We start from the raw sequence: 24109 nt of genomic DNA, 5'->3' as shown, positions 1-24109 counted from the left end.
GCGCAGCGGGCACGGGTGCGACTGCAGCTCCAAGGGCAGTGCCCGCTGGGCAGAGGACAGCCCCAGCCAAATTTCAGTGTGACACCCAGAGCAATGGCGCCATCTCCCACAGCCCAGGGGCAGTCTCTCTGCGTGGTGTCCCTCAGCCTGCGGGGTGAGCTGAGATGGATAAAAGGGCCAGACCCCAAGGAGGCCCCTGCCTTTCCATGCCACTGCGTGGGAGGCAGCCGTTCAGCTCCACTTAAAGGGTCCAGCCCAGTGCTCAGCACACAGAATAGGGTGGGAATGGAGGATCATGGGGGTCAGCAGCCACCTGGCGAAGCCTGCCTTGGGCAAGGTGAGCCGGTGCCAGGGCTCTGGCTGGTGGGGGTGGGGTGAGGCTCAGAGAGGGAGGTGGGGCTGGGGAGCAGTGAAGGGGGAATGACCTGAAGCTCTCCATGAGGTGGGAGGGGCAGAGGGGCTGGACTCCACCTGGCTGGAGGTGCTGAGCACCAGATTGCTGCCCAGATGGTTCAAGCAGGGTGAGGCCTGGCAGCCTTGGGACACAGAGGCCCCTGGCGCGTTCACATCTGGACCAGGGAACCCTGCGCTGGAGGTTTGCACCCCTGGATGCAGCAATGCCCATATGAGCTGGCCCAGCTGGCGTCAGCCCTGCTCGCCACACGGGGCTCGCTCACCTCGGCTGCCCTGCCACCCACCCCGCCCCTCCGTCAGGGGTGAGAACTGCCTGGCACACCGATGGGCTGGTGTGTTCTCAGCCTGGCATTAGGAGCCGTGCCACTGTGTGCTGGGGGGCAGCTGGGCACGATCCCAGCCCATGCAATGGGCCGTGAACGCTGGAACTGAACGCTATGCTGTAGGAGGGGTCCATTTTTATTCTTTTTGTCTTTTACAATAAAAACAACAAACAAAAACCCAAGGGAATTAAACACAAAAAGCTGCACAAGACAGAGTCTTCAGCATGTGGCTTCTCCCAGGAGCCTCAGCGCCGTGCCAGGTGGGCAGGCTCGTTCGCTGCACGCTCAGACGCCGGCAGGGAAAGAACCCATTGTCAGCAGCGCGTCATCCAGGGAACAGGGGCTGCCCGGTCAATGCCGCTTCGGCACAGGTGCACTGAGCGCTGGTGTAGGGTGAGTCGTCACTGTGACCGTAGCGACACGCATGGAGCGTTTGCATGACAGTGCGTGTCCACGGCCCAGGCAGGGCGGGGGGTGGGAGGATGTGGGTGGAAGTGGGAAACGTTCAGCCGGACTCTCCTGACACGCATGAATGTGCATGGGCGTGTTTACAAATTCAGCCAGGTTGCAGGGCCATCGCAAGCCCAGGGATTTCAGGCCAAAGGCTACAAGGATGTGCTTCAGCCTGGCTCCTTTGCCGTCTGGGTGCCCGGGCACGGCTCCGACGGGCTCGGTTTGAGAAGCGTCCATAGATCCATTGAGATTTTGTGCTTTGTCTTCTGTGAAATCTCCAAGAACGCCTGCAGCCTGGCCTGGCAAAGCTGGGCTGCCCGTTGAATGGCTGTAGGGGACTCACAGCCACACACACACTTTCTCACTCTCACACCCTGCCTCTGTTCCCTCTTAATTAGGGATGTAAATATCCATTTTAAAAGTTAACCATTTAAACTATTACAATTAGGTCATTTAAATGGTTAACCAATAAAGGGGAGAGGGGCTGGGCCCTCTGCGGCTGGGGCTGCTCTGGCTGGCTGGCCCATGGGGCTGGGGGCTAAAGGTTAGGGTCGGTTAACCCAGGGGTGGCCAACGTATGGCTCCAGAGCCATGTGCGGCTCTTCAGAAGTTAATATGCAGTTCCTTGTATAGGACTGCAGGGCTGGAGCTACAGGCATAAACTTTCCAGCGTGCTGGGGGTGCTCATTGCTCAACCCCCGGCTCATCATTTTCCTCATTTCACAGGTGGGGAAACTGAGGCACCAAGCTGCGCTTGCCCAAGCTCACAGTGCAGGATAATGTCAGAGGCGGGAACAGGACCCAGCTGGCCCATTTGCCTCTGCCTCTCGCTGGCTCCCTGCTCCAAAGGGTAGCACTGCCCACTCCTGAGGCAGGGTGACCTCTGCCATCTTCACCCTGAGGGGGAGGGGAGGCTGCCATGCCTAACCGCCAACCCAGATGAGGCCTAGGAGCAGTGAAGCTGGCTAGGGCCCTGCTGCAGAGCCAGGTGCTTCCCTCAGGGGTGGAAAGTGGCCAGCACTGGCGTGGAGCCATGCAGCCAGGGGAGGCTCCTTTGGTTTGCCTGGTAGACCTGCAGCTCAAGGCTCAGCTACTGCAACGGGCGACTGCAGGAGGGAATTTCACTGCCAGCTCACCCCCATCCCTGGCTGGACATCAGCAGCTCCCAGCAGGAGGAGCGGCTGGGTCTCCAGGCCACTTGCCAAATACCCAAGTCCTGGCAGTGGGACTCACGCCATGGCACAGCTGCTCCCTCCTAGGCTAGGGCAATCCCAGCAGAGGCCCCTCCCAGCCCAAGAAGCGGGTCACCCACAGCGGTGTTCCTGGGGCAGGCTACACAACTCTGGTGCTAGCTCTTCCCTCCTGTCCTGGGCCATCCTGGTGTGTTTTGGGCACGACGCCATTCATGGCAGTTCCCTGCGAGTCTCCTGCCCACCCCTTCCCTTCCCCTACAGCTTCCTCAGGCGCCTCCCCTGTGGTCCTGCCCCACAGCTGCTGCTGCCTTGGCCCCCCCTGCAACCTGGGGGCCACAATGGGGCACAGAGCCTCCTGTGGCTTAGGGCCAGGATCCGGCTTGCCCTGCAAGGGTCACTGCACGGCCAAGTCGCCGCTCTGGGGCACTACAGTTTGCTGGGGTGGGAGTGGGGGGACGAGTCCCCATGCAACCCCTGCATGAGGGCTCAGGAAGCTACAGGTGCTGGCATTTGGGGACAGCAGAGAGACAGGGCCTTGTCCCTCCTGCACTCCCAAGTGCTCTATGGGCTTGGCATGCCTTCACGCCATGGGATAGGAGACAGGCAGGGGCCCAGCGCTCCCCGCAGGGGAATGGTTGCACCTCAGCAACCTGCCAGGGCCTGGATCCAGCTCAGCTGAGTGAGGGGCAGTCAGAGAAGAGCGATCAGCTGGGGGGCTGGGCACTGCAGCCCACGGGCTCCTGGGGCCCTGCCCCAGAAGAGAGAGGGGGATCACATGAAGGCATCGACTTTGTCCCAGGGCTGCGTCTCGCTGAGGAAGCTGTCACAGAAGTTGAAACCCTGCTCAAAGCCCCAGGGGTTGCCGAGTGCCTCCCCCCTCGCCTCCTCCCAGGGGTGCTGGGGGGCGTCGGCAAAGGGGGTGAAATCCTCCCCGTGGGAAGCCCCTGGGCTCGGGTGATTGGTAGCCAGAGCGCCCCACTTGCCAGCAGGGGGTATGCAGCTGCCTTGCATGGCAAGGTCCACCTCTGTAGCCAGCGAGCTGAGCGCTGCGTTAATATCCAGGTCCTCAAAATTGCTGCCATTTCCCTGGAAGACGTCGTCAAAGGCATCGGCCCAGTCAAAATCTCCCCGCAGGGCCTCTGCGTCTCCGCCACTAGAGGGCAGCAGAGGGGACGAGGCAGTTCTGGCTGCCAGGCAGGCGCGCTTCGGCAGGGGGCTGGGGGCATCCAGCAGGGGGCAGCATTGGCCATGCTGGTGCAGAGGGCCGTGGGCAGCCTGGTGAGGGGTGTGCCCTGGCTGCCTGTCCCCCAGGTGGGGCATGGGGGACAAAAGGCTGCACCCAGCCTCTGGGACGGGCACGGTGGGGTGCTGCTGTGGCGGGCTGTAGGGCGCGGCCAGGGGCCGTCTCCGCTTGAACACACCGTTGACGAACATATCGGCATACTGCGGGTCGATCTCCCAGAAGCCCCCCTTGCCTGGCTCGTCCTTCTGCCGCGGCACCTTCCGGAAGCATTTGTTCAAGGACAGGTTGTGCCGGATGGAGTTCTGCAGCCAAGAGAAGGAGGAACAGGCCCATGAAGGACACGGTGGCAAAGCAGGGCCAGCAGTACCTGGACGTGCTGAGTCCTCCCAGCACCTAGAGAGTGCATAGCACTCGCCCCATTGGACAGCTGGGGAAACCGAGGCAGTGGGCTTTAAGGACCATGGAGTTCGGCACCTAAAGATCTTTGAGGATCTGGGCCTAAGTGACTTACCTGGGAAGGAAACTGGATCAGAACCAGGCCTCCTGACTCCCAGTCCCAACCATTCGCACCTTTTACCCAATCTAGCCAGTCTGTTCACCTCTCCATGTTCCACTAATGTGCGTGGGGTGGCCCCATAGCCCTGCAGGATTGCCAGCTTTGCCCATTGCCAATATCCAGGCTCCATGGTACAGATGTATGTTCCTCTGCAGGCCCCATGTGTGACTCACCATGTGAGCGTTTGGGGTTGGGGGCCAGGAAATTCAGGCACTACAGGCCAAGAGAAGGCCTCAGTCACGTGCGGAGCAGAATCTCCACTTTCAGTCTTAACAATGTCCCTTTCTGGCCCTCCTGGCTGAGAAGAAACGTGACCGGAGGGCGACCAACGCGGGGCACCTGCCTGAGTCTGCTGAGAGCCTGACGCCGGTGCTCTCAGAGACAGGAAAATGCCCCATGCATCTCAATGGGTCCTTAACACCAAGCCCCTCTGCTCTGGGGGCAGCCCTGCAGAGGCTGTGCTGGAGCTCAAGCATCCTCCACGAGTCAGGGCCGTCCCTCAGCCTCCAGATACAGATCCAGGGCCCTTCCCTGCCCCCCGACAAGCAGCTCTGGACCAAGTGCAGAGAAGAGCCTGTCCACTTGAGGCTGCCCTTGCTCCCGATGCAGCAAACCACCCCCAACCCCCAGGGCTATGCAGCAACCGTTATAAAAAGCACAGGCAGGTCCGAAACCAACTGCTCACGTCACACACAGCCCTGTCCAGCTGAATGGGCCACAGACGCTGGACCCCTCTCCCCTGCAGCTGGGCTCAGGAGCAAAGGGTGTATGGGCTGCGGCCAGGGAGATGCTCCTCCCCAGAGCTGCTCCTGGCACCTTTCTGAGCCTGAGGCTTATAAGAAGACCACGAGCAAGGTAAGGTGCAGCCTGTGGGGGCAGTGCTGGGCTGAACGTGCCATCTGGGCAGCAAGGGCTCTTTTGGACATGCTGGGCAGGTGTCACACCCCCCCATACACTCACCCCACCCAGCTCCTCTCCTGAGACACTCCCAGGCATCCCAGCAAGGCAGGGACCAGCAAAGAGCCCGTGTGGGCTTAGACACCATGGACTAGTCCTGTGTCTTTCGGAGGGTCTTTGCCCTGCCCCCAGAGAGCCGGCTGGGCAGAGCAGCACCCGCTGCCCACAGCAGGAAGGCCCGAGGAAGGGGCCACGTGGAGCCAGGACTGTTCAGGGAAGGCAGTGTGGCTGCATGGGCTGGGCTCCCCCTTGGAGCTGGGGATGGCTGGGCTGGAATTAAGCTGCAGCCACCAGGGGGTCTGGCAGCAGCCCCGCGGATTAGCCCTGCTTAGTTCAGCCTGCCCTGACGCTGCCCAGCAGGTGCACACGGCCTTGGTGTGTTGCTAATGGGGACCTCAGTTTGGTCTAAGAAGAATGCGTGTTGGGACCATGTTTTCCAGCTTCTCCCCGCCCCCCCCCAGCAGCTTCCACACCCCGACGAGAAAAGACACCCACTGTTTCCTGTGTTAGAATCACAGGCTTTTTCAGCCAGTCTCACGAGTCTTTGGGACCGGAGCGATGGTGTCAAAACACTTGGGGCGGGTAGCATGGTGAGCATGGGTGCAGGGCTGCCCGGAAGCATTACGCTGTCCATGTCCAGCTCCCAGGAGCAGGAACAACATGCCTGGGGTCAAATCTGCCTCTTGCTCACTTGTCAGCATGGTCAGAGACCTGCCGATGCCTCCTGGGACCCCCCTGGCCCAGAGCCCTCCCTGCCAGAGCTCAGGTGGCCCCATTAGCAGCCCTGGGTCTAGACAAACAAGCCTGGTGTGTTCATCCCCCGCTCTTTATAGAGAGGGGCTTTTGATGAACCCAGAGACATTGGCTCTTGGAGGCCCACCTCCCCCCCCCCCCCGAGTCCTGTCACTTATCCCTCTGAAATCCCAGCAAGCTCCTCTCCGCACAGCGGAGGTGGGGAAGCGATTTGCATGGCCACCATGACGAGTGGGCAGAGCTGACCCACTGAGAGAGGAGACCGCTCGGTAGGTTTGCTGGGAGCTCTCCCACAGCCGTGACCCGCCCCAGAGGTGGCTGCATTTCAGTCCCAAGCAGACACTCTCTCTACCACCTGTAGAGTGAAAGGCCACATGGAAATAAGGGTGGATAAGCCACCTTTCCAGTATTCCCCACTCCAGAAGACACCTGGTGAAGGAGCAGCCACACAGCTAAACACAGCGTTTGCTGGGGTCTTCCAAGAAGCAACAGAGAAAGAGAAACAGTGCCCTGCGCTCCCCACCCCCACCTCTCGGCACATGCAGCCTCAATGGGGGGTGACCGAGGCAGAAGGAATCAAATGCCGCAGCTCATTTATCCACCTGTGGAGCCCCGGTCCTCCTGGTGACAGACGGAGGCCTCCATTGTCCATTGCCTCAACAGGGCTGTTAATTATTCAAGCCACCGACTCACCTGCCAGCTGGGCTCAGCATGCCGGTAGTAGCAGAAGTTCTCCGTGATCCAGCTGTAGATGGCTGACAAGGTGACCTTGGCCTGCTTGCTGGCCCGCAGAGCCATGCAGATGAGGGTGGCGTAGGAGTAAGGGGGCTTCACCCCAGGGTTGCTCTTGTAATCAGTCACTGCCGCGCCGAGGCCGGGAAGGTAGCTGGTGCTAGGGGAGGTGGCAGTGGAGGTGGGCTTGCCGAGGCGCGGGGGCATCCCCTTGGCCGCAGTGTCTCCTGCTGGTGGGCTGGCCGGGGCCTCAGACCCTTGGAAGAGCTGCTGGGGAGGCTGGTGGAGAGGGTGGCTGGGGACAGGTGGTCTCTCCGGATCAGCAGTGACAATGGAAAAGTCTTGGAGCCACTGCAGGCTGGTGAGGCTGTCGTCCAAGGTCACAGCCCCACCCACATTGTCCCGGTCCTCAGGGTGCAGCAGCAGCCACTTCTCCTTGAACCGGGCAGCGATGTCAGGTGAGGCAAGGATGGGCATCCTCCGCGGATAGGCTCCCTCCACTCTTACTGCGGGGCAGAACAGAGGCACGTCAGCCATAGGCCAGCCCTCTCCCATGCCCTGCACAGCTCCTTGTGAGACACACCGCCGGGGAGGACATCTGTGGGTGGAGGGAGGAGAGACCCAGGCTGCAGGGAGTGGACAGCTAGGGCTGGGGTTTGAAGGAGCTGCTGGGACCAGCACAGCCCTGAGGATGTGGATCTTTCCACCTGGCAGAAGGGCTACACTCCCAGGGAGTTGGCAGCAACCAGGACCAGGTTTTCAACATCCAGGGGTCCCTCTTAACAATGCAACACAGAACTGGCTCAAGCCCCCACCCAGTAATCAGGGAAAACTAAACACTCCCCTCCCCTGGTGCCTCTAAGAGGCAACAGCACCCCACTCGCAAGTAGAGTCTGTGCGTAGTGGAGAAAATGTAGTCAAAGGGGAAACCACCACAACCGTGATTCGAACATGTCTGCCCATGAGCAAAACTCCCGCCCCGGAGTACAGGCAGTCCCCTTGGCCTCCGCTTCTCAACTGGCGGTGTGCAAGTCCAACCAACAAATGCCCCTGTAACACACCACCCCCTCCACCACACCCCACTCACAGCTGCTGTCCTTGGTCAGCAGAGACCCAGCGTTCACAGAAAGAAACTTCAAGCAACGTCTTCCCTGCTGTTGTATTCATCTGCTGCCCCTGGCCTCTCCCCTGGTACTCAGTGATTTCAGCTCTCAGGTAGGGAACCTCACTGCTGCAGGCTGGACAGTCTCTTCTGCAGAAACCACCCGGTCAACACTAAGACCTGATTAGCAGGAAATTCAAGCTCCACTGGGAATCTTTCATTTTAAGTGAACAGCTAGAGCTGATCAGTTCTGTGTTTAAACAGTGGAGTGGGGCAGGTCAGATGTTGCCTGTAACCCTTAGGCAGAGTCAACACCTACAGGCACAAAATCCTCCCCACCTCTGCTGGCAGAGGGCATCCAAACCCCCTGCTTAGCGAGTTCAGTTCAGTTGAGGGTGAGCCCCACCTCAATCAGGCCAGGCTATGCACAGTCCTGGTGCCCTTCACTGGTACAATAAAGGATAACATTTCATGAGCCCTGTATTCAGCATTAAAGTGATTTGTACTCCAGTGCCAGCCAGAACTGATAACTTGGGCAACATAGCTCTGTCTGCTCGCACCTAGAAGAGTGGCTGTGTTCATGTAAATACAGTCTGGCCCTGAACCCCCCACCCCCAGCTCATTATTAGGTCTCCAGGAAGACCTCAGTCAGACCTTGCTGGAGGAGGCTCCAGCATAATAGAACAGGCATATCTTTGACACCTTCCAGCAGGGACCTCAAAGCACCTTCCAACCCTGTGTTACCATCTGCATTTACACACAGGAAACTGAGGCAGCACAGGGACCTGCTCAGGGAGCGCCAAGGAGAAGGGCAAAGAATCAGCTGGTTCTGACCCTTGGAAAATGCACCCTCAAATGTACAGTCCCCTTTTGCACGGAGTGAGGGTAGTGCCCAGGCTTTGAATCCCCTGCTCCCCAGGCGAGGGATGGAGCTGTGCAGCCGGCAGGGAGACAAAGGCCGAGCAGTTGCCACCTGCGACGAGATGAGTTACACTGGCACCTGGCTCTGCCCTGCTCACCTGGGACGTGCAGTGTGGAAAACAAAAGTGCTGAGGCGGCCTCCAGGGAGGAGTTCTCCTGTTACCGCAGGTGGCCAGGTGCTGCCACCGAAGGGCTCACGATGACGCTCATTAAGGTCGTGCGCCGACAGACCGGGGGCGCTGCATAGCCGACAGGGAACACAATGCCACCGGGGAGGGCGGCTCGGGGTGGCCCCAGGCGCTAGCAGCTTGAGAATGGACCAGCAGCCACATGCGTGGCAGAGAGCCTGGAGAGCCAGACCCATCGCTAGCTGCCAGGAGGGCCCGAGCAGCAGCAGGATGGGGCAGCTCAGAAAGTCCCCTCTCACTCAGTGGCTCCTGAGTAAACCTCATGGCAGCCAGGCAGGGCCAACCTGGGGCATCTACAAGAGGGGTGTTCTACTCTATGCCAGACACAGCTGGACCCACAGCAGGCTTCCTGAGAGGCCGGTTACTGCCACCTGGGAGGCAGGGCAACGTCAAGCTTAGCCTGTTACAGACAGGGAAACCGAGGCACGGAGCTAGTGTCTCCAGGCCAGGCAGAGCTGGGACTGGAACACAGGAGATCCCGGCCAAGCCCCAGACCCTCTGCCGAAGGCAATCTTCCCGTTCCATCCCCCGGCAGGGGATGAAGGCCGACACAGGCCCTAAGGTCTGAGAGGCCCCCCTCTGCCCCCACCCACAAAATGAACACGACGCTGGTTATGCAACCAGGCTAGAGGCGCGGGTGCGTGCGGATCCGATCGGACCCACAGCTCCAGCGGCCTCCAGACAGAGCCAGCTTTGCGAGGCCAACCCCGTCCGGGACCTGCTCTCCCCACCCCGCTTTTCCTTTGGGGGCAGATCAGGAAAGGAGCCACGTTCAGACGAGATCCAGATCCAAACCCGACGCCCGCACGTCCGCCCGGACCCAGCGGATGCGCTCGTTGCGTGCCTCGCAGCCCGGGTGCTGGGAACAGCAGCCTCTTGGAGCAGCGCCCGAGCGGGGCGGGGGTATCAAAGGAGACGTCTCTTCCTCAAACTTGCCAAACCTCGTGTCGAGCTGCGGGGCTAAGCCTGGAACGGGGCGGGCGGGTGTGAAGCCAGAGCCGGGCGCTTGCCAGGGAGAGCGGAGCTCTTACCTTTGCAGAGAGGTGCGGGCTGGGGGCGGCGGCCCCAGGGGGCACCTGTCTGGACCGGTAGAGAGACACTCCGCGCCTCCTGCTACCGCCCCACCCGCCCGGCTGGCCTGGCAGGGAGATGCTGGGGGCGCCCGTATCGCCTTTTGTAGGGCGCGGGGGGTGAGGGGGGGCTTTAAACCGATCCTGGGTGTCTCATTGGCTGATGGCGTGTGGAGTCCCTTGTGCCTTCTGGCCAATGAGGCCCGGAGGGAGGCTCCCAGCCCGCTCAGCAGTTAGGGAGCCTCTATAAATTCTCATTCTGGGCAAAGAAAAGTGCCTTGAGTTGAGGGGCCAGGAGCAAGAGCACAAGGTGGGCCTCCAGACCATGAGATTGGCTTAAACCTCAGGAGATTTTCAGAAATCCTAAATCTGGCTTCTCTCCGTTGGTCTTCTGGTCTCTGAGCCTTTGGGGGGTCACGTTTTCCAGCTTTTCTCCGCAACCACCAGGGCTAGGAATGGATTTTAAAATGCAAGCTGAGTCTCACATCATCACCTAACTCCAGGAACCCAGACTTTAAGAAAAACACCAATTGTTGGGAGGCCCATGCTGAAATCTCCAGAGCTGGCTGCCTGTGAAACTAAGGAAGAGGGGAAAGCGTCTTCCACATAGGTCCTTGGCCAGTGGCAAGGATGAGTCCAGCTTGTGTGGGAGGGCGAAGAAGTAGTGTGAGAGCTGGGGGATAAGAGACGTTCAACCACCTGCAGCTTCCAAAGCCTCAGGACCTCTGAAAATCAGCCCTTCAGAGGAGACCCAGAAAGGTCTATAGAGCAATGCCAGCTGCAATGCATATTGCAGCTCACAGAGCCTGCAAATCCCAGCATGCAGCATCCCATACTGGCCAGAGCAGGGGCCATGGAGACCACAGGCACAGCTCCAAGCATGGGGGATGACAGAGGGTGTATATCCTGTCCCAAATGTGTTGCATCAAAAGGTGAGCTGGCCGCTGGCAAAGGACAGTGTGACTGTATTTAAATGTGGCACCTTCACCATGTTCCATCCACAGACAAAGCCCATGCTTCGAAAGGGGGGAATTATCTACACCCCATAGATAGGGAAACTGAGGCATAGCCTCAGAGGGAAAGTTACTTGCCCAAGATCACACAGCAAGTTCAGGACAGAGCTGGAATGGAACCCAGGAGTCCTGGCTCCCAGTCCCCTGCTCTAACCTTCCATGAACAATGACAGACCCCAGACTTTTCTTAGCCCATTTTAAACACCAGCTACAGCATTTCCCTCCCTATCAGAGCACATGGTCCAGTTCTTGGATGCTACAGGTCCCAGCATGGTCTTCGGGGCTGCAAAGTTTGGACACCTTAGCCCCTGCTTCAGCACTTCCCCTCATCAGTCTGATAAACTAAACAGCCCCGGCCCTAGCTAGTCAGAGGCCAGAGAGCGGGGGAGCAGGGAAGGGCAGAGAGGGTCTCTTGGAAGGAAAGAAATCAAACTGCCTCAAGAGGCACTGGCAGGGACCTCAATGCACGAGCATACACGCACTGCTGGTTCCCCACAAGTCACACTGTGTTTGGAGTCTCCTATTTGCACCCACTCCCTGGTGAGCCTTGGCCCTGGGGCAGAGTAGGGCTAGACAGGAGTGTACCTCTGCCTGGCAGCAGGACTCTGCCTGAACAGCTTTCATTTGACCCAAACTTATTGGAGCAGCTCCTGGGGCTGGTCCCAATGTCCGACACATTCACTCTCCCCTGGACTCTAGTCCTAGTCACTTCAACCTCAATATTCCCCTCTCTCCCTACCCCAAGGCCTCAAAGGGGAGGCCAGATGTTGAGCTTTGGCCACCAGAGCTGGACTCTGGGAGCCACCAACAGCCAGCAAGGGCTGGGGAGAGGGAGGCAGGAAGGGGGCCTGGGCTAGGGACCCATTGCCAGGTCGCCAGTTCTGACCTAGCCCAGGGAAGTTGTGACTAGATGTTGTTGGCTGTCCAGGATGTGAGGGGAGCTCATGGGATGGGAATCCACCTTATGCTCTGCAGCACTGGTACAGACATGGCCAGGTATGCTGAAGGGCTTGTGAGATGCAGGGACAGGGATCATGCTGGGCTGGAATATGCTGGTGATTGAAAGGTTTTGGGTGTTAGCTGGCAGCACCCTCCTGCCCCACCCTGTTTGACTCTTGGCCTGTGTAGACTGCCGAGGTTACCAGTAGCCACTGGACCTACAGGTGACCAACACTGGGGCCCCCCCAACCAAAGCATCCTGGGGACCTTTCTGCAGCCACAAATTCATCCAATGCACATGGGCCTCCAGAGGGGTACATGACCCCTCACCCATGTGCCACCACACTGCTCTTATTGCTGTCACTCGTTAACGGACCACCCCCTCCCCCTGGCATACAGGTCAGTATACATCACTGAACGTCCTGGCTATGGGGGGCCAAGGTCAGATTACACTATGGGATTTTTGGGCTGAATAAGGTCAAGGTCTGCGTGAGAGGCAAAGAGCCACGGCCCCAGAAAGATCCTGGCAGAATCTACTGCCTGCATCCAGGCAGGCTGAGTGTTAGATAACCAATTCCTTTCTGCAAGAAACAGGCTGTGGGGCCTAGCCCTGAAAAAAGCTTGTGAAAATAAAGGTGTTTCCAGTGTGTGATTTCAAACAGTGTTCAGAAATCCAGACACTCAGCGCACACCACAGGCTGTGTTGGTCTAGGGATACCTGCCGGACTGTGGTAGGAGAGGAGGGGTCAATTCCTGGTGAGTGTGTCGGCCCAACTCTGAAATACCTGTGGTGCATAGGTCACTCATTCCTCTCAGCACTCTGGGAAGCAGAGGGGTTGTTGATCCAAGGCTCTGACTCTGGGCATGAGAGCTGCTAGAAGAACCTGCACAGCAGTTGTGACAGTTGAAGTCTCAAGCAAGTTTTGCACTAAAGCTTCATGGCTCATTACCAAGGCCCTTCCCCCTCCAAGAGAAAAAGCTACAGTTAAGCACTTTAGTGCCCTCAGACAAACATAGCACTGACTACCTGAAGGTCCTTGGTTCAGTCCTGACTTTGGCAGGCCCATCATCAAGTGCCTTTGCCAAAGGAGGCCCTTTTCAATGATGACAGCTAAGTGCATTCCCCCCTTTGTGAGATAGGGAGGGTAAGGAAAGAGCTTCTGCCTCTACCTAGGGGTGGAAGGAAAGGAATCCTTATGGCCAACCAACCAGCTGCAGGAGTACTCCAGGCTCTGTGCCTGTGTAATCTGCAATCTGTACTAAACTGTATCAGCAAAGCAGGCCTCAAGCTCAATAGGTCCAAATGCAAATTTAGACAAACTGAACTCTCCTTTCTGGGGCATACAACTTCACAGGCTGGCCTAAAACCTGATCCGGCTCATATCCTGGCAATTTCAAATGCTCCTCCTCCAACAGATTTGCAAACCTTATGTTCCTTCTTGGGTCTTACCTCCTGATATGCAAAATTCATTCCCAATTATGCTTCTGTCATTGAACCATTACGAAAATTACTATGGGGAAGTTTAACCTTAGTGTGGACAACAGATGCACAAGCTAGTTTTGAAATGGTGAAAGACTTGATTGTACATAGTCCAGTACTTGCACTTTTCAGTCCTGCATTGCCCACAATTGTAACTACTGATGCTTCTGATTATGGACTTGGGGCTGTCGTCATACAACTTCACGAGGACAATAAAGAGAGCACTGTTGCATTTGCTTCAAGGACACTAAGTAATCCTGAGAGAAAATATTCTACAGTCAAAAACGAAGCACTTGCTTGTGTCTGGGTTACTGAAAAATGGAGAACTTACCTGTGGGGCTGCACGTTCAAGTTGCGCACAGACCACAGCCCTTTGATGACGTTGCTCGCCACGAAAGGACTGGGAAGAGCAGGATATCGTATTGCTAGGTGGTCTGCAAGACCACTCTCTTTCAATTATGAACTGGAATATGTCTGGAAACCAAAATGTGGTAGCTGATTGCCTTTCTCGCCTGCCTTTGCCTTCACCAGATTATCCACCAGAGGATGAGGATGTAGTGGTTGCGCTTATTACAAGCACTCTTACTGCAGTTACAAGAGAACAATTTCAAGCTGCTTGTTCAGTGTGTCCAATTCAACAAAAACTACAGGAATTTCTGACAAAGAGATGGCCCACTATCCCCAAAAACCTTGACCCAGTTTTGCGGCCTTATTTTAGAGTTCAGGATGAACTTTCTTAGCTCGATGGCTGTGTGCTACGAGGTACACACCGGCTACTTGTGCCAGAAGAATTACAGTCAAAATTCATACACCTGGCACACGATACTCATCAAGGAATTGTCAGAACCAAACAACGACCACAGGATCTATATTGGTGGCCAGGGATGGACTCTCAAACTGAAGCACTCATAAAATCCTGCGTCACTTACCAAATGCATGATAAGACAGCAGTGACATGTACCCCTCCATTACAGCCCTGTTCCTCTTCCTGAATCTGCATGGGAAAAAGTGGCGATTGACATTATAGGACCCTTTGATACTGCTCCAATTGACTGTCGTTATGCCATCACCTTAATAGACTATTTCAGTAAATGGCCTGAGGTAGCGTTTACATTGCAAATCTCTTCTGCTACTTGATTATCATACACATTGTAAGAAAAGTGATCACTTTAGATAAGCTATTACCAGCAGGAGAGTGGGGTGGGGGGAGAGAAAACCTTTTTGTAGTGGTAAACACCCATTTTTTCATGGTTTGTGTGTATAAAAAGATCTTCTGTACTTTCCACAGTATGCATCCGATGAAGTGAGCTGTAGCTCACGAAAGCTTATGCTCAAATAAATTGGTTAGTCTCTAAGGTGCCACAAGTCCTCCTTTTCTTCTGCTACAGTAATTAAGTTCCTCTCTTCAGTTTTTAGCAGGGAAGGTAACCCCAAAGAACTGGTTCCAGATAATGGTAGTCAATTTACTTCCCTGGAGTTTGAAACTTTTCTAGTAGAGAGGAACATTTTACACAGAAGGTCATCCCTATACTACCCTCAAGCCTATGGGGAAACTGAATGGTTTAACAGAAGTTTGAAAGAGAGTTTGCAAACGGCTAATTGTGGATAACCTTCACTACTGATTTCTTGCAAGCATACTGGGCATACACGACATGCCATAACGCAAAGATCACCCGCAGAGTTACTGCACGGGAAACAGATGAATACGAAACTGAACATTGCTGGATTATTAAAGGCATGACCTGAGGCCCCAACCGAGGATGATGTGAGAAAAACAGTTGAACAGAACCAAGCAAAGTATAAGGCTTTCACAGACAAGCGGTGCGGTGCTAAGGAACCAAAGTTTCAGTGTTGTTCCTTTGCTAGAATATGAAAACCTGGAACTTTACGCAAAGGGGACCATAAATTCACAGCTCCTCTTAAAATCATAGGTGTAAGGTCCCTTCTTCTGTATCGACTTTCTGACAGGAGAGTATGAAAGTCTTGCACCTGTCTATGCATCAAGAGGAGATCATACAAACCCAGTCTGCATTGGATGACTTCACCGTAGTATCAACACAAGACAGTGCCCTGGAACCGGGGCTTGAGAGATGGCCTGTCAGACCCAGACGACCACCTGTCTGGACTAGAGACTATGTTATGTAGTATCTATAGTGTTTTTAGTGTAATAATTCTGTCTACAGTCTAGTGTTTTGTTTCCTATTTGTTCCTAGGGTTAGAACAACGTTTATTATAATTGGGAGAGTTTCTTAAGAGAGGAGGGAATGTGGTGTTTAGATGTTGCTACAGCGCTCCCTCACACCCCAGATGTGTTCCTCCCTAAAGCTTTGCCAAGGACAGCTGTGGGGAGCTTAAGTAGGGTATTTACATGCAGCGCCACCTGATGGCTGAACAGTATAATGCAGATTAGGAACCATTGTACCCGGTGGCCAGCCCCCCCCCATCTTCCCCACCCACCTACTCCTGCCCCAGACACCGCACAGCCCCCCGGGTCACAGTGTGGCGTGTGTCCGTCCCCCCCCCCCCCCCCGCTTCTCCCGCCCGGGGTCACAGTGCGGCGCGTGTCCCCCCCCCCAGGCCCAAGGTCACAGTGCGGCGCGTGTCCGTCCCCCCCCCAGCTCCTCCCGCCCGGGGTCACAGTGCGGCGCGTGTCCCATCTCCCCCCGCCCGGGGTCACAGTGCGGCGCGTGTCCCGTCCCCCCCCCAGCTCCTCCCGCCCGGGGTCACAGTGCGGCTCCTCCCCCGTCTCGTCGGTCCAGGCGCACTCGCAGGTAATAAGCCCGCGAGCTCAGTGAGAGTCCCGCCCCCTCCCGCGACCACGTTTTTCGTAGCTGGGATCCGCCTCTGTTGCCTTTCCTCACTGCCCCACCTCTTGGTCGCAGCAGCCAATGACGACTGTGGGCAGCAGCCAGGGGTCACGAGGAGGGCGGCGCTAAGGAGCTACTCCCGCCACCTCTCCTCGCTGCCCACCCCCGGGAAGTGGGCTCTGGCCAGCTCTGCCTGGGAGTAAAGAGCCGCTCCCCTCCCCGGCCTGGACCGAACCCAGCATGCCGCGCGGCCGCGCCTCACTGCCCACAGCTTTGATCTGATTGCTGATTCGCTAGCAGGGCCACGGGTGGCGCTACAGCGCCCGCCTCCTGGGAATGGAATTGCTCGGATTGGGTGATGGCTGTTGCATTGGTGTCACACGCCGTGGTCTGATTGGCTGGATGCGGACAGTGGGCTCGGTGATCGGCTGTTTCAGGGGTGGCTCCGCCCCGCAGCTCTGTGATAGGTCAGCGCACAGAGGGGGGTTAGCCTCTCTCTCGTCGCGGCTCCGTGTGGTGATGGCGGCTCTGACGGGGAGCGCGGGCGCGGCGGGGCTGCTGCCCTCCCTCTCGGTGCCCGGCGTGACCGAGCTGAAGCCGCTGAGCCGCTACGAGGCCATGCGGCTCGGGCCCGGCTGGAGCCACTCGTGCCACGCCATGCTGTACGCGCCCAACCCGGGCATGCTCTTCGGGCGCATCCCGCTGCGCTACGCCGTGCTGGTCAGCGGGGCCTGGGGCGGGCCTCGGGCGGGTTCCATGGGGCGGGGCCTGGGGTCCGGTTGGGGGCTGGGGCCTAGGTCAGGTCCGGTTGGGCGAGGTGGGGAGCCGGGCCTGGGGCCGGGTTTGGGGTTTCGGGTGGGGTCGGGGGCGGGGCTGGTTGGGCGAGGGCTGGGGGCGGGAGTCGGGAGTGGTTGGGTGGCGATTGGGGCCCGCGGTGGGGAGTGGGGAGCCGGCCTTCAGGGTGCGGGAACGCCATGAGTCCCCTTGGCGGGATGGAGAGCTGGGACCCCCGCCCAGGGCTAGGGCTGAGGCCTTCCCCGCGCTACTGCACCAACTCCCTAGGGTGGCGCCTGTCGCTGCTCGAGCACAGATCTGCTAGTTCGGCCCTGCCTCGCCCTAGCAGGGCGTGAGCAGCCGGCCCGAGGACAGTGGCTAACCTTCTTCCCCTACACACCACTAGCCCTCCCAGCTCATGCTGCGCGTTGAGCGGGGTCTCCCTAGGCCAGTGGATTCTATGCTGGCAGTTGTTGCAGAATAGGCCCTTTAATCCATAGAGAGAGGGTGTGTGTGTGTGTGTGTGCGCGCATGTGTCTCTACCTATAGTTGTAAGGCCCTTATGGCTTTGCAGACGTGAACTTCTGCAATGCTGTCTGCCTGAGTTTGCAGACGGGGTGTTCCATTGCCTCTGCTGTCGCACAGGATTTTGCTGAGCAAGAACAAAGGGAACTGAACAAGTCTGGCTGGTTTTGCTGTTGCTCTCCACAGTGCTGTAAGTGACATTGAAACTGACAAGAGTCATGTCCGTTTCACTCTGCTGCTCCTTGGGAAGGGCTGAGCAGAGCCCAGAGGTAGTCACCCAGAAGGATTCAAACCCAGATGTAGGGGAGGGGCAGAGCAGCAGAAATGCCCCCTTCATAGCAGCCTGCAGAGGAGAGATCCATCTCCGTTCCTGCAGGCAGAAAGGCTGGAGCTTCAGATTTTTCAACCATCCACTATCTGAGGCTGATCCAAAACGTGGAGCTCCAAAACTGGCATGCCACTCCTGGACAGTAGCTAGGAGGTGGGAACTGAATGTGCCCCTTGAGCTCACCAGTGGCTGTGTCTTTTCTGTGTATCTCTGGTTGGTAGGCTTGGTCCTCTGGCTGCGATGTGTCTGGTGCACTTGTCAAGACTTGATGCTGGCTGTTCGCAGGTCACCTGACTCCAACAGTGGCACGAGGCTGGATGGGTTTCCCTTTTAGGCTCTTCATATGGTGCAGTACTGATGTGTCAGGATTCCCCAGTACTGTTTTGTCATTCTGTGGGTATCTCATAAGAAGGCGACCCGCTTGAGGCTCAGCTTCATCCTGCAGAGAAGTAGGAATGGGCTTTCTGGGGGTACCACTAAGCTAAAATTGGAGGGGGTAGGCAAAATGGACAGTATCAAACTGTTCAAATACCAAGGATTTTCTGCTAAAAATGATCACAGTGAAAGAGCTGTTTGGCCTTCAGCACTTATTTCCTAGTGAGATGAGTGGGGCAGTTCATGCCTCTCAGCTGCAAAAACTGTCTGACAGCCCAGCACTGGGTCAGGTTCTAGGTTTTCCTTCACAAAGGCAATTTAAAAAGAAGCTAATATTGTGCCAAAGCAAGTGGGGCAATGGAAGAGGGGTACAATAAAGCCTCAAACCTCTCTGATTAGGGTACAGACTGTCTTGTGCCTCACCTGCTTTAGCCCCTTTGTCTTGGAGAGGTTTCCTGTGGTGGTAAGTGTCCAGCTCTTGGCTGGGGGTACCCTCTCCTCTCCCACAGGGTCCCTGGGGCTATGTGCTGTGCCCCATTAACATAATGCGCCTCTATTGCAGATGCAGATGCGATTTGATGGACTACTGGGCTTTCCTGGGGGGTTCGTGGATCGCCGTTACTGGTCCCTGGAGGATGGTCTGAATCGGGTGCTGGGCTTGGGTTTGGGCTGTGTGCGCCTGACGGAAGCTGATTATCTGTGCTCGCACCTGACAGAGGGGCCACATCGCGTGGTGGCGCACTTCTACGCCAGGCAGCTGACCCTGGAGGAGCTGCACACCATCGAGATCTGCGCGGTGCATTCCCGAGACCACGGGCTGGAGGTGGGGTATTCGGGGGGGTGTCTGGAAGCTCTGAGACTTCACATCATCGGGGAATGAAGCTTCCCTCACTAGGCCTGCTGGGCTGCTATCCATTGCAGCTGGGCGGGGGAATGCACCGCATTTAACAGCTACTAGTGGCAACTGGCAAGTGCTACGCACTGCCACATGGCAATCCTAGTTGTGAGCCCTGGCCTTTCACTGCGGAGCTGGCAGGAATGCGGTAGCATAGGGAGGGCTTTGTGCTGCACTTTGAAGGGGAGTCCTGTTTGCTTGTCAGTCATAAAGATGGTGCCTCTGACATGCGGGTTGGGTGAACTTCAAGTCACCCTCAGCTCTGGTGAGCATCACGCGAGGTCTGGATGTGTTGTGTCTGACTGGAACTGTGATCTTCTGTGTGGCAGTGCATTGCTTTAATCAACAAGGTATTGGGCCCAGCTTGGATTGCACACAAGTTCGTAAGAAGTCAGAGAAAGAGACATGAGTTTCTTTCTGGGGAATCTGGTGCTACAGCATTCTCTGGCAGGGTTGGCGAGCTTGTGCCAGGTCATCTAATGCCCCTGATGTAGAACACAGATGGTGGAGGACCCTTTGTACAGCCTGGGTGCGATGCTGTGATCTGCCAGGAGTGATGCTGCGTGTGCACTAAATGTGACCCTGGGTTGTGGCACCTGTTGAGGGGGACATGGAGCCACAGCACTCTTGCAGAGTGGTATGAAGGGCACGGCCTAGACCCAGAACATAGATCATCCCTGGGGGCAGTTGGTGGTACACCTGGGATGTGGTGGTGGGGAGTGGTATGGAACATGGGGTAGGGAAAGGTGGGTGGTAAGCTGTGGTGCTTATACTGGGGGATGGGATAGAGCAAAGGGTAAGGTGTGGTACACTGGAGGGAAGAAGTGGTGGTGTTTTGGGTTGGTTGGTGGAATGGGTAAGTAGGGTGGGTGGTCAGACTGGGGCTAGGGTGCTTGTGCAGAGGGTATGTGGGGCATCACCTGGGTTTGGTATGGAGTAATGGGCAGGGGTGTGGTATTCATGCTGGGGGTTGGGGTGTTGGATGTGGCACCTGTGCTCATCCTGGGGGAATAAGAGGGGCTGGTATGAGGAGGGCATATATGGTCTGGGAGCTAGGATGTGGTCTGGGGAGGTATGGCACCTGCAGATAAGCTGGTGCTCATCCTGCATGGATCATGGTGGCTGGTGGGGCTTGCACTGAGGGTGGGCTGAAAGTGTAATTTGTTGTTACTGAATTGTGTGTGCTGTTGCAGGTGATGGGAATGGTCCGTGTCCCCTTGTACACCCAGAAGGACCGCATGGGCGGACTGCCAAACTTCCTGGGGAACTCCTTCATCGGGACTGCTAAATTCCAGCTGCTCTTTGCCCTGAAGGTTTTGAATATGGTGCCTGAGGAGAAGCTGGCAGAAGCAGTGGCTGCCACCCAGAAGCAAAAAAAGCCTGCAGCTGAGCCTGCTGCTGTGACGGCCAGTGTGACGGCTGCTGTGACGGCCAGTGTGACGGCTGCTGTGACGGCCAATCAGATGGTGGCTAAACCAGCAAATGAGCTGGCAAATCGGCCTTTAGCTGTGTCAGTGGCTGAACCAGCAGCAAAGCCAGCAGCTGAGTCAGCTGCAGAGCCTGTGACTGAGCCAGCGGCTGAGTCTATGGCTGAGTGATGAATTTTTTGTTTGACTTGGTTAATAATGGGTAAAGAGACTTTCTTCTTACTTTCCAGACAGTCACTGGCTGCAAATGCTGCCCATTTGACTCCACCTCAGTGCTCCTCAGGTGGAATGGGATTAGATTTGCCTGAAGCAATGGAAAGCTATATTTTGTAAGGCCCATACACAGTACCAAGCTTTCCAGATCTCTCTTAACTGTCCCCCTCTGGAGTCCATGTGCTTACCTGAGGACTCTCTTAGAATGCTTTAATTTACAGGGATGCTCTGCTCCATTCAGGTCCCAGCTTGGGTATTGTTTTAATGAACTGAAATGTTACTTTTTAAATTGTTCCAAGCAGGGTTTTTAGCCCCCTGCTGCAGTATTGTGAACCCATCACAGCTGTGTTGGGGGGGTGGGGGTGGGGGGAAATAAGTGAACCCAACTGAAGAGAGGCAAGTCTGCCAGCTCTAGCTCCATGCCATGTGCAGAAATGAAACTACCCTCCTGTAGGAACAGTCCAGGGATGCTCCTAGTTTTCCCAGGTTTCGTGACTTTGGTATCACATGGAAGTTTTTACAGTGGCAGCTTACCTGGCTTGTGGCAGTTCCCAGGTGGCTTAGTTGTCGGTGTCCCTGTGGGGTGCAGAAAGGTAGTGTGTGGCTTTGCGTATGGTGAGTTGGGGGAGCAGGAAAATTAAATAAATGGCTTTGCTGTACTTCTTCGCACTTGAGATCTTTTCTTTCTTGTAATGAAAACTGGAGAGCAAAGCTATTTGAGTGGCTGTACGCCTTGGTGTCTGCATCTGTGTGGAATGGAGCAGCCAGCACTTGATTGCTGGGAGCTTCCATTTGCTGAGTTGCCAGACTCATAAGAGGTTAGTAACTTTTGATTTTGTTGTAGGGTGATCCTGGGCTTTGTGTCCCCTCTGACTACAGTAATAGCACTTAACTGGTTCCTTTCCTTTCTCCACTGGACTAGCCATTTTCAGTTTACCCTTATATTTCTCACCCCCTTTTCCTTTAGTCCACCCTGGCCCACAGTCTTTGTTCCCTTATTCACTTCAAACTCAGGTGGAACTGGAGCAGTCCTTATTTGGAAATCCACCAGGCATCACCACTATAGGTCTGCCAACATCACCATGTCTGTGCTGGACTGTGGTTGCCACTCTTGGACCTACATATTGAATTCCTTCCCCAATATGGTTAGGAACTGTTCCCAGGTCTCCTCTTTGGCTGCAGCCAGTGCCTGTGGTCTCAGTCTCGGGGGTGGGAGAGGGAGAGATGAGTGTCTGGAGTTCTCAGTGGCCATGAACCACTGTCAATGTCTCGTAATTTGGTATTTTCAAAGAATTGCCTTCTTCACTTCTGCATAATCATTTACCAAATCCTTGCTGACGGCATGAGTTGCATCCAGAGCTTTCCCTGACAACAGGGGAACCAAACAGATGGCCCCTTTCTCCTCCTGTAGTCAGGCATGTTATTTCCATTCATTCACATCTGACTCTGTGTTTTCCTGCTCAACAGATGAGATAATTTCAGCTCTATGAACTATCCTCCAGCAGATCCTCTGCAGCCCAATCTTGCCCTACCAAGGGTCATAGGGTGGAGCCTGATGCTGCCATGTCTGTTTCAGGTACTCCTACCAAGCTGTTTGCTTTGGTCACTGAACAATCATTCTGAGCCAAGGGAGCTCTCTAAACTGAGCCTGTAGCTCTCCACTGTGGGCCTGTCTCTGTATCCCTCTTCTCCTGACAGCTCAGATTGCTGTAACAGGATGCTCAAGGCAGGAATAGATTCCTTGATGCTTGGTATGGTGTTCTCCTTCTAAGATTGGCCAGTACCTTACTTTCTTCCCATTAATCCTCTTCTCCACTCCCTCTTTCTCCAGCCCCCTCTGCCTCTTGGAGTGGAATGAGTTTTCTCTAGCTTGAGAGCCAGAGTCTGACCCCAGAGTCATCTCTGACGACATGTCTCCATCTCCTGGTTTGTGCCCCACCAGGACATCCCACAGCTCACACCAAATGTCACCAAGTTATTATCTGGTGGGCCTGATGAGCTGACCAACCCCTCCATTTGTTCCAGTTTCTACTCGGGCCTTGGACCCCCTGTCTCCTTGCCCAGTAAGTTCTTGTCCCACCTAGCCAGACTTTTCTCCCTCCTCCTGGTCTCCTTGTCCAGTTGATGCTAGTTCCCTCCAACTCCCTACTCTGCCTCCTGCCTCATATTCTCCATTTCCCCTGGCTTCTCATTCAGTCTGTATCCTTCATGCTTCCCCCAGCTCCTTGTGCCAGCCACTCAGTACTCCCCCTGCATCTGGCTCCTTGTCAGCTCCATCTCCCCCCATACTCTGCTGGTTCCCAGGTTCCGCATCTGATCAGTTCCCTCCTCTGCCCTACCCACTGGCTCCATGTCCCTCCTCCCTGACACCCAGCCTCCACATTCAGTCTCTGCTCCCAGGCTCCTTGTTCCATCTAATCCCCCCAGCCCTCTTCTACAGCGCCTTATGTCTGCTAGTCATTTCAGTGTTTGAAGGGGATGGCTTTGTCTTTTACTGTGCCTGATCGCCAGTGAGAGCGGGCAGGGGATGGCACCTAGCACACAGGAAAGACAGCTTCTCTGCTCCCTAGCCCCATTGCAGCCCTGGGCTGGAGCATGCTCAGTGGGGCTGTAGGGTTGGTGCATGCAGTCAGGTTGACGTGGAGTGAGGTGACGTGGGGGAAGAGAACATGCACCATAAAAACAGTTTTTAGAGACTTTTCTTTCCAGGGTTGGTGCTAGATACTAGACAAAGTGAGTCACATTTTATTGGATCCACTTCTCTGGAGATTTTTGGAGTTAAACTTTAGCACCCCCAGCCCTTCCCCTGCAGCCTCAACACAGCAAGCAAGCTAGCTCCTGCTGGGCGGTGTGGCTGCTAGACATGCTGCTTTGAGCGGCATGGTATTGAGGTGGGGGGGGGTTGGATAAGGGGCAGAGAGTCCTGGGGGGCAGTCAGATGGGGCAGAGGTTTGGGGGGTGGTGGTCAGGAGATGGGTTGGATAAGTGTGGGGAGTCCCAGGGGGCCTGGTAGGGGTGTGGATAGGGGGCAGGGAGGGGGTGGTCAGGGGTTCTGAGGGCGGCAGGAAGTGTGTGTGTGTGTGGGGGGGGGAGGCTGTTGAGGAGGCACAACCTTCCCTACCTAGCCCTCCATACAGTTTTGCAACCCTGCTGTGGCCCTTGGGCCAAAAAGTTTGCCCACCCCTGCTCTAGCAAGTCTTCACAAAGCATAGGCAAGCTCATTTTTTGAAAGGCTTAAGTGGCCAACTGTGGGTGGATTTTCAGACAAAGACACATGCCTGACATGAAGGCCTATGCCTCTTGCATGTCCCTGTTCCACAAAAAAAATCTGTTTTCTCATATTGACAAAATGTCTTGCCCCTCGCCTGCTTTTGAGAGAGAGCTGGAATTTAAAAAAAGTCAGCTCGAGGCAGACAACCAGCATGGAC

General features: G+C 56.1%; 2 protein-coding genes across 4 annotated transcripts; one reads left to right on the top strand and one right to left on the bottom strand.

Moving 5' to 3' along the window:
- Positions 1-463: 463 nt before the first annotated feature.
- Positions 464-9993, bottom strand: LOC311526937 (forkhead box protein J1-B-like). 3 transcript variants are annotated; one of them, XM_084640410.1, is made up of 3 exons: positions 9867-9993; positions 6586-7130; positions 464-3928 (listed from the first exon to the last, which is right to left on the bottom strand). In XM_084640410.1, exons 2-3 carry the CDS (start codon positions 7099-7101, stop codon positions 3155-3157), a joined length of 1290 nt encoding a protein of 429 aa, XP_084496536.1. In that variant the 5' UTR covers positions 7102-7130; positions 9867-9993; the 3' UTR covers positions 464-3154. The 3 variants fall into 3 exon arrangements, with proteins under 3 accessions (XP_084496536.1, XP_084496537.1, XP_084496535.1); XM_084640411.1 differs by lacking the exon at positions 9867-9993 and adding an exon at positions 8746-8848; XM_084640409.1 differs by lacking the exon at positions 9867-9993 and having other exon boundaries at positions 6586-7318.
- A 6631-nt stretch (positions 9994-16624) lies between these two features.
- Positions 16625-21340, top strand: NUDT16L1 (nudix hydrolase 16 like 1). The gene is made up of 3 exons (XM_084640412.1): positions 16625-16864; positions 18709-18969; positions 20235-21340. The coding sequence occupies exons 1-3, from the start codon at positions 16664-16666 to the stop codon at positions 20637-20639; spliced, it is 867 nt and encodes a 288-aa protein (XP_084496538.1). The 5' UTR covers positions 16625-16663; the 3' UTR covers positions 20640-21340.
- Positions 21341-24109: the final 2769 nt, after the last annotated feature.

Source organism: Lepidochelys olivacea (genome assembly GCF_965140295.1).
Source record: "Lepidochelys olivacea isolate rLepOli2 genome assembly, chromosome: 10".
NCBI lineage: Eukaryota > Metazoa > Chordata > Testudines > Cheloniidae > Lepidochelys > Lepidochelys olivacea.
Note: the sequence above shows the minus strand (reverse complement) of the source record. Positions and strands in the feature narration are given on the sequence as shown.

Coding starts and splice junctions, on each gene's coding strand:
- LOC311526937 (XM_084640409.1), bottom strand. CDS start 7,179: ATGGGAGAGGGCTGGCCTATGGCTGACGTGCCTCTGTTCTGCCCCGCA. Junction 3,929..6,585: donor ATGCTGAGCCCAGCTGGCAG/GTGAGTCGGTGG, acceptor TCTTGGCTGCAG/AACTCCATCCGGCACAACCT.
- NUDT16L1 (XM_084640412.1), top strand. CDS start 16,664: ATGGCGGCTCTGACGGGGAGCGCGGGCGCGGCGGGGCTGCTGCCCTCC. Junction 16,865..18,708: donor CGCTGCGCTACGCCGTGCTG/GTCAGCGGGGCC, acceptor CCTCTATTGCAG/ATGCAGATGCGATTTGATGG. Junction 18,970..20,234: donor CCCGAGACCACGGGCTGGAG/GTGGGGTATTCG, acceptor GTGCTGTTGCAG/GTGATGGGAATGGTCCGTGT.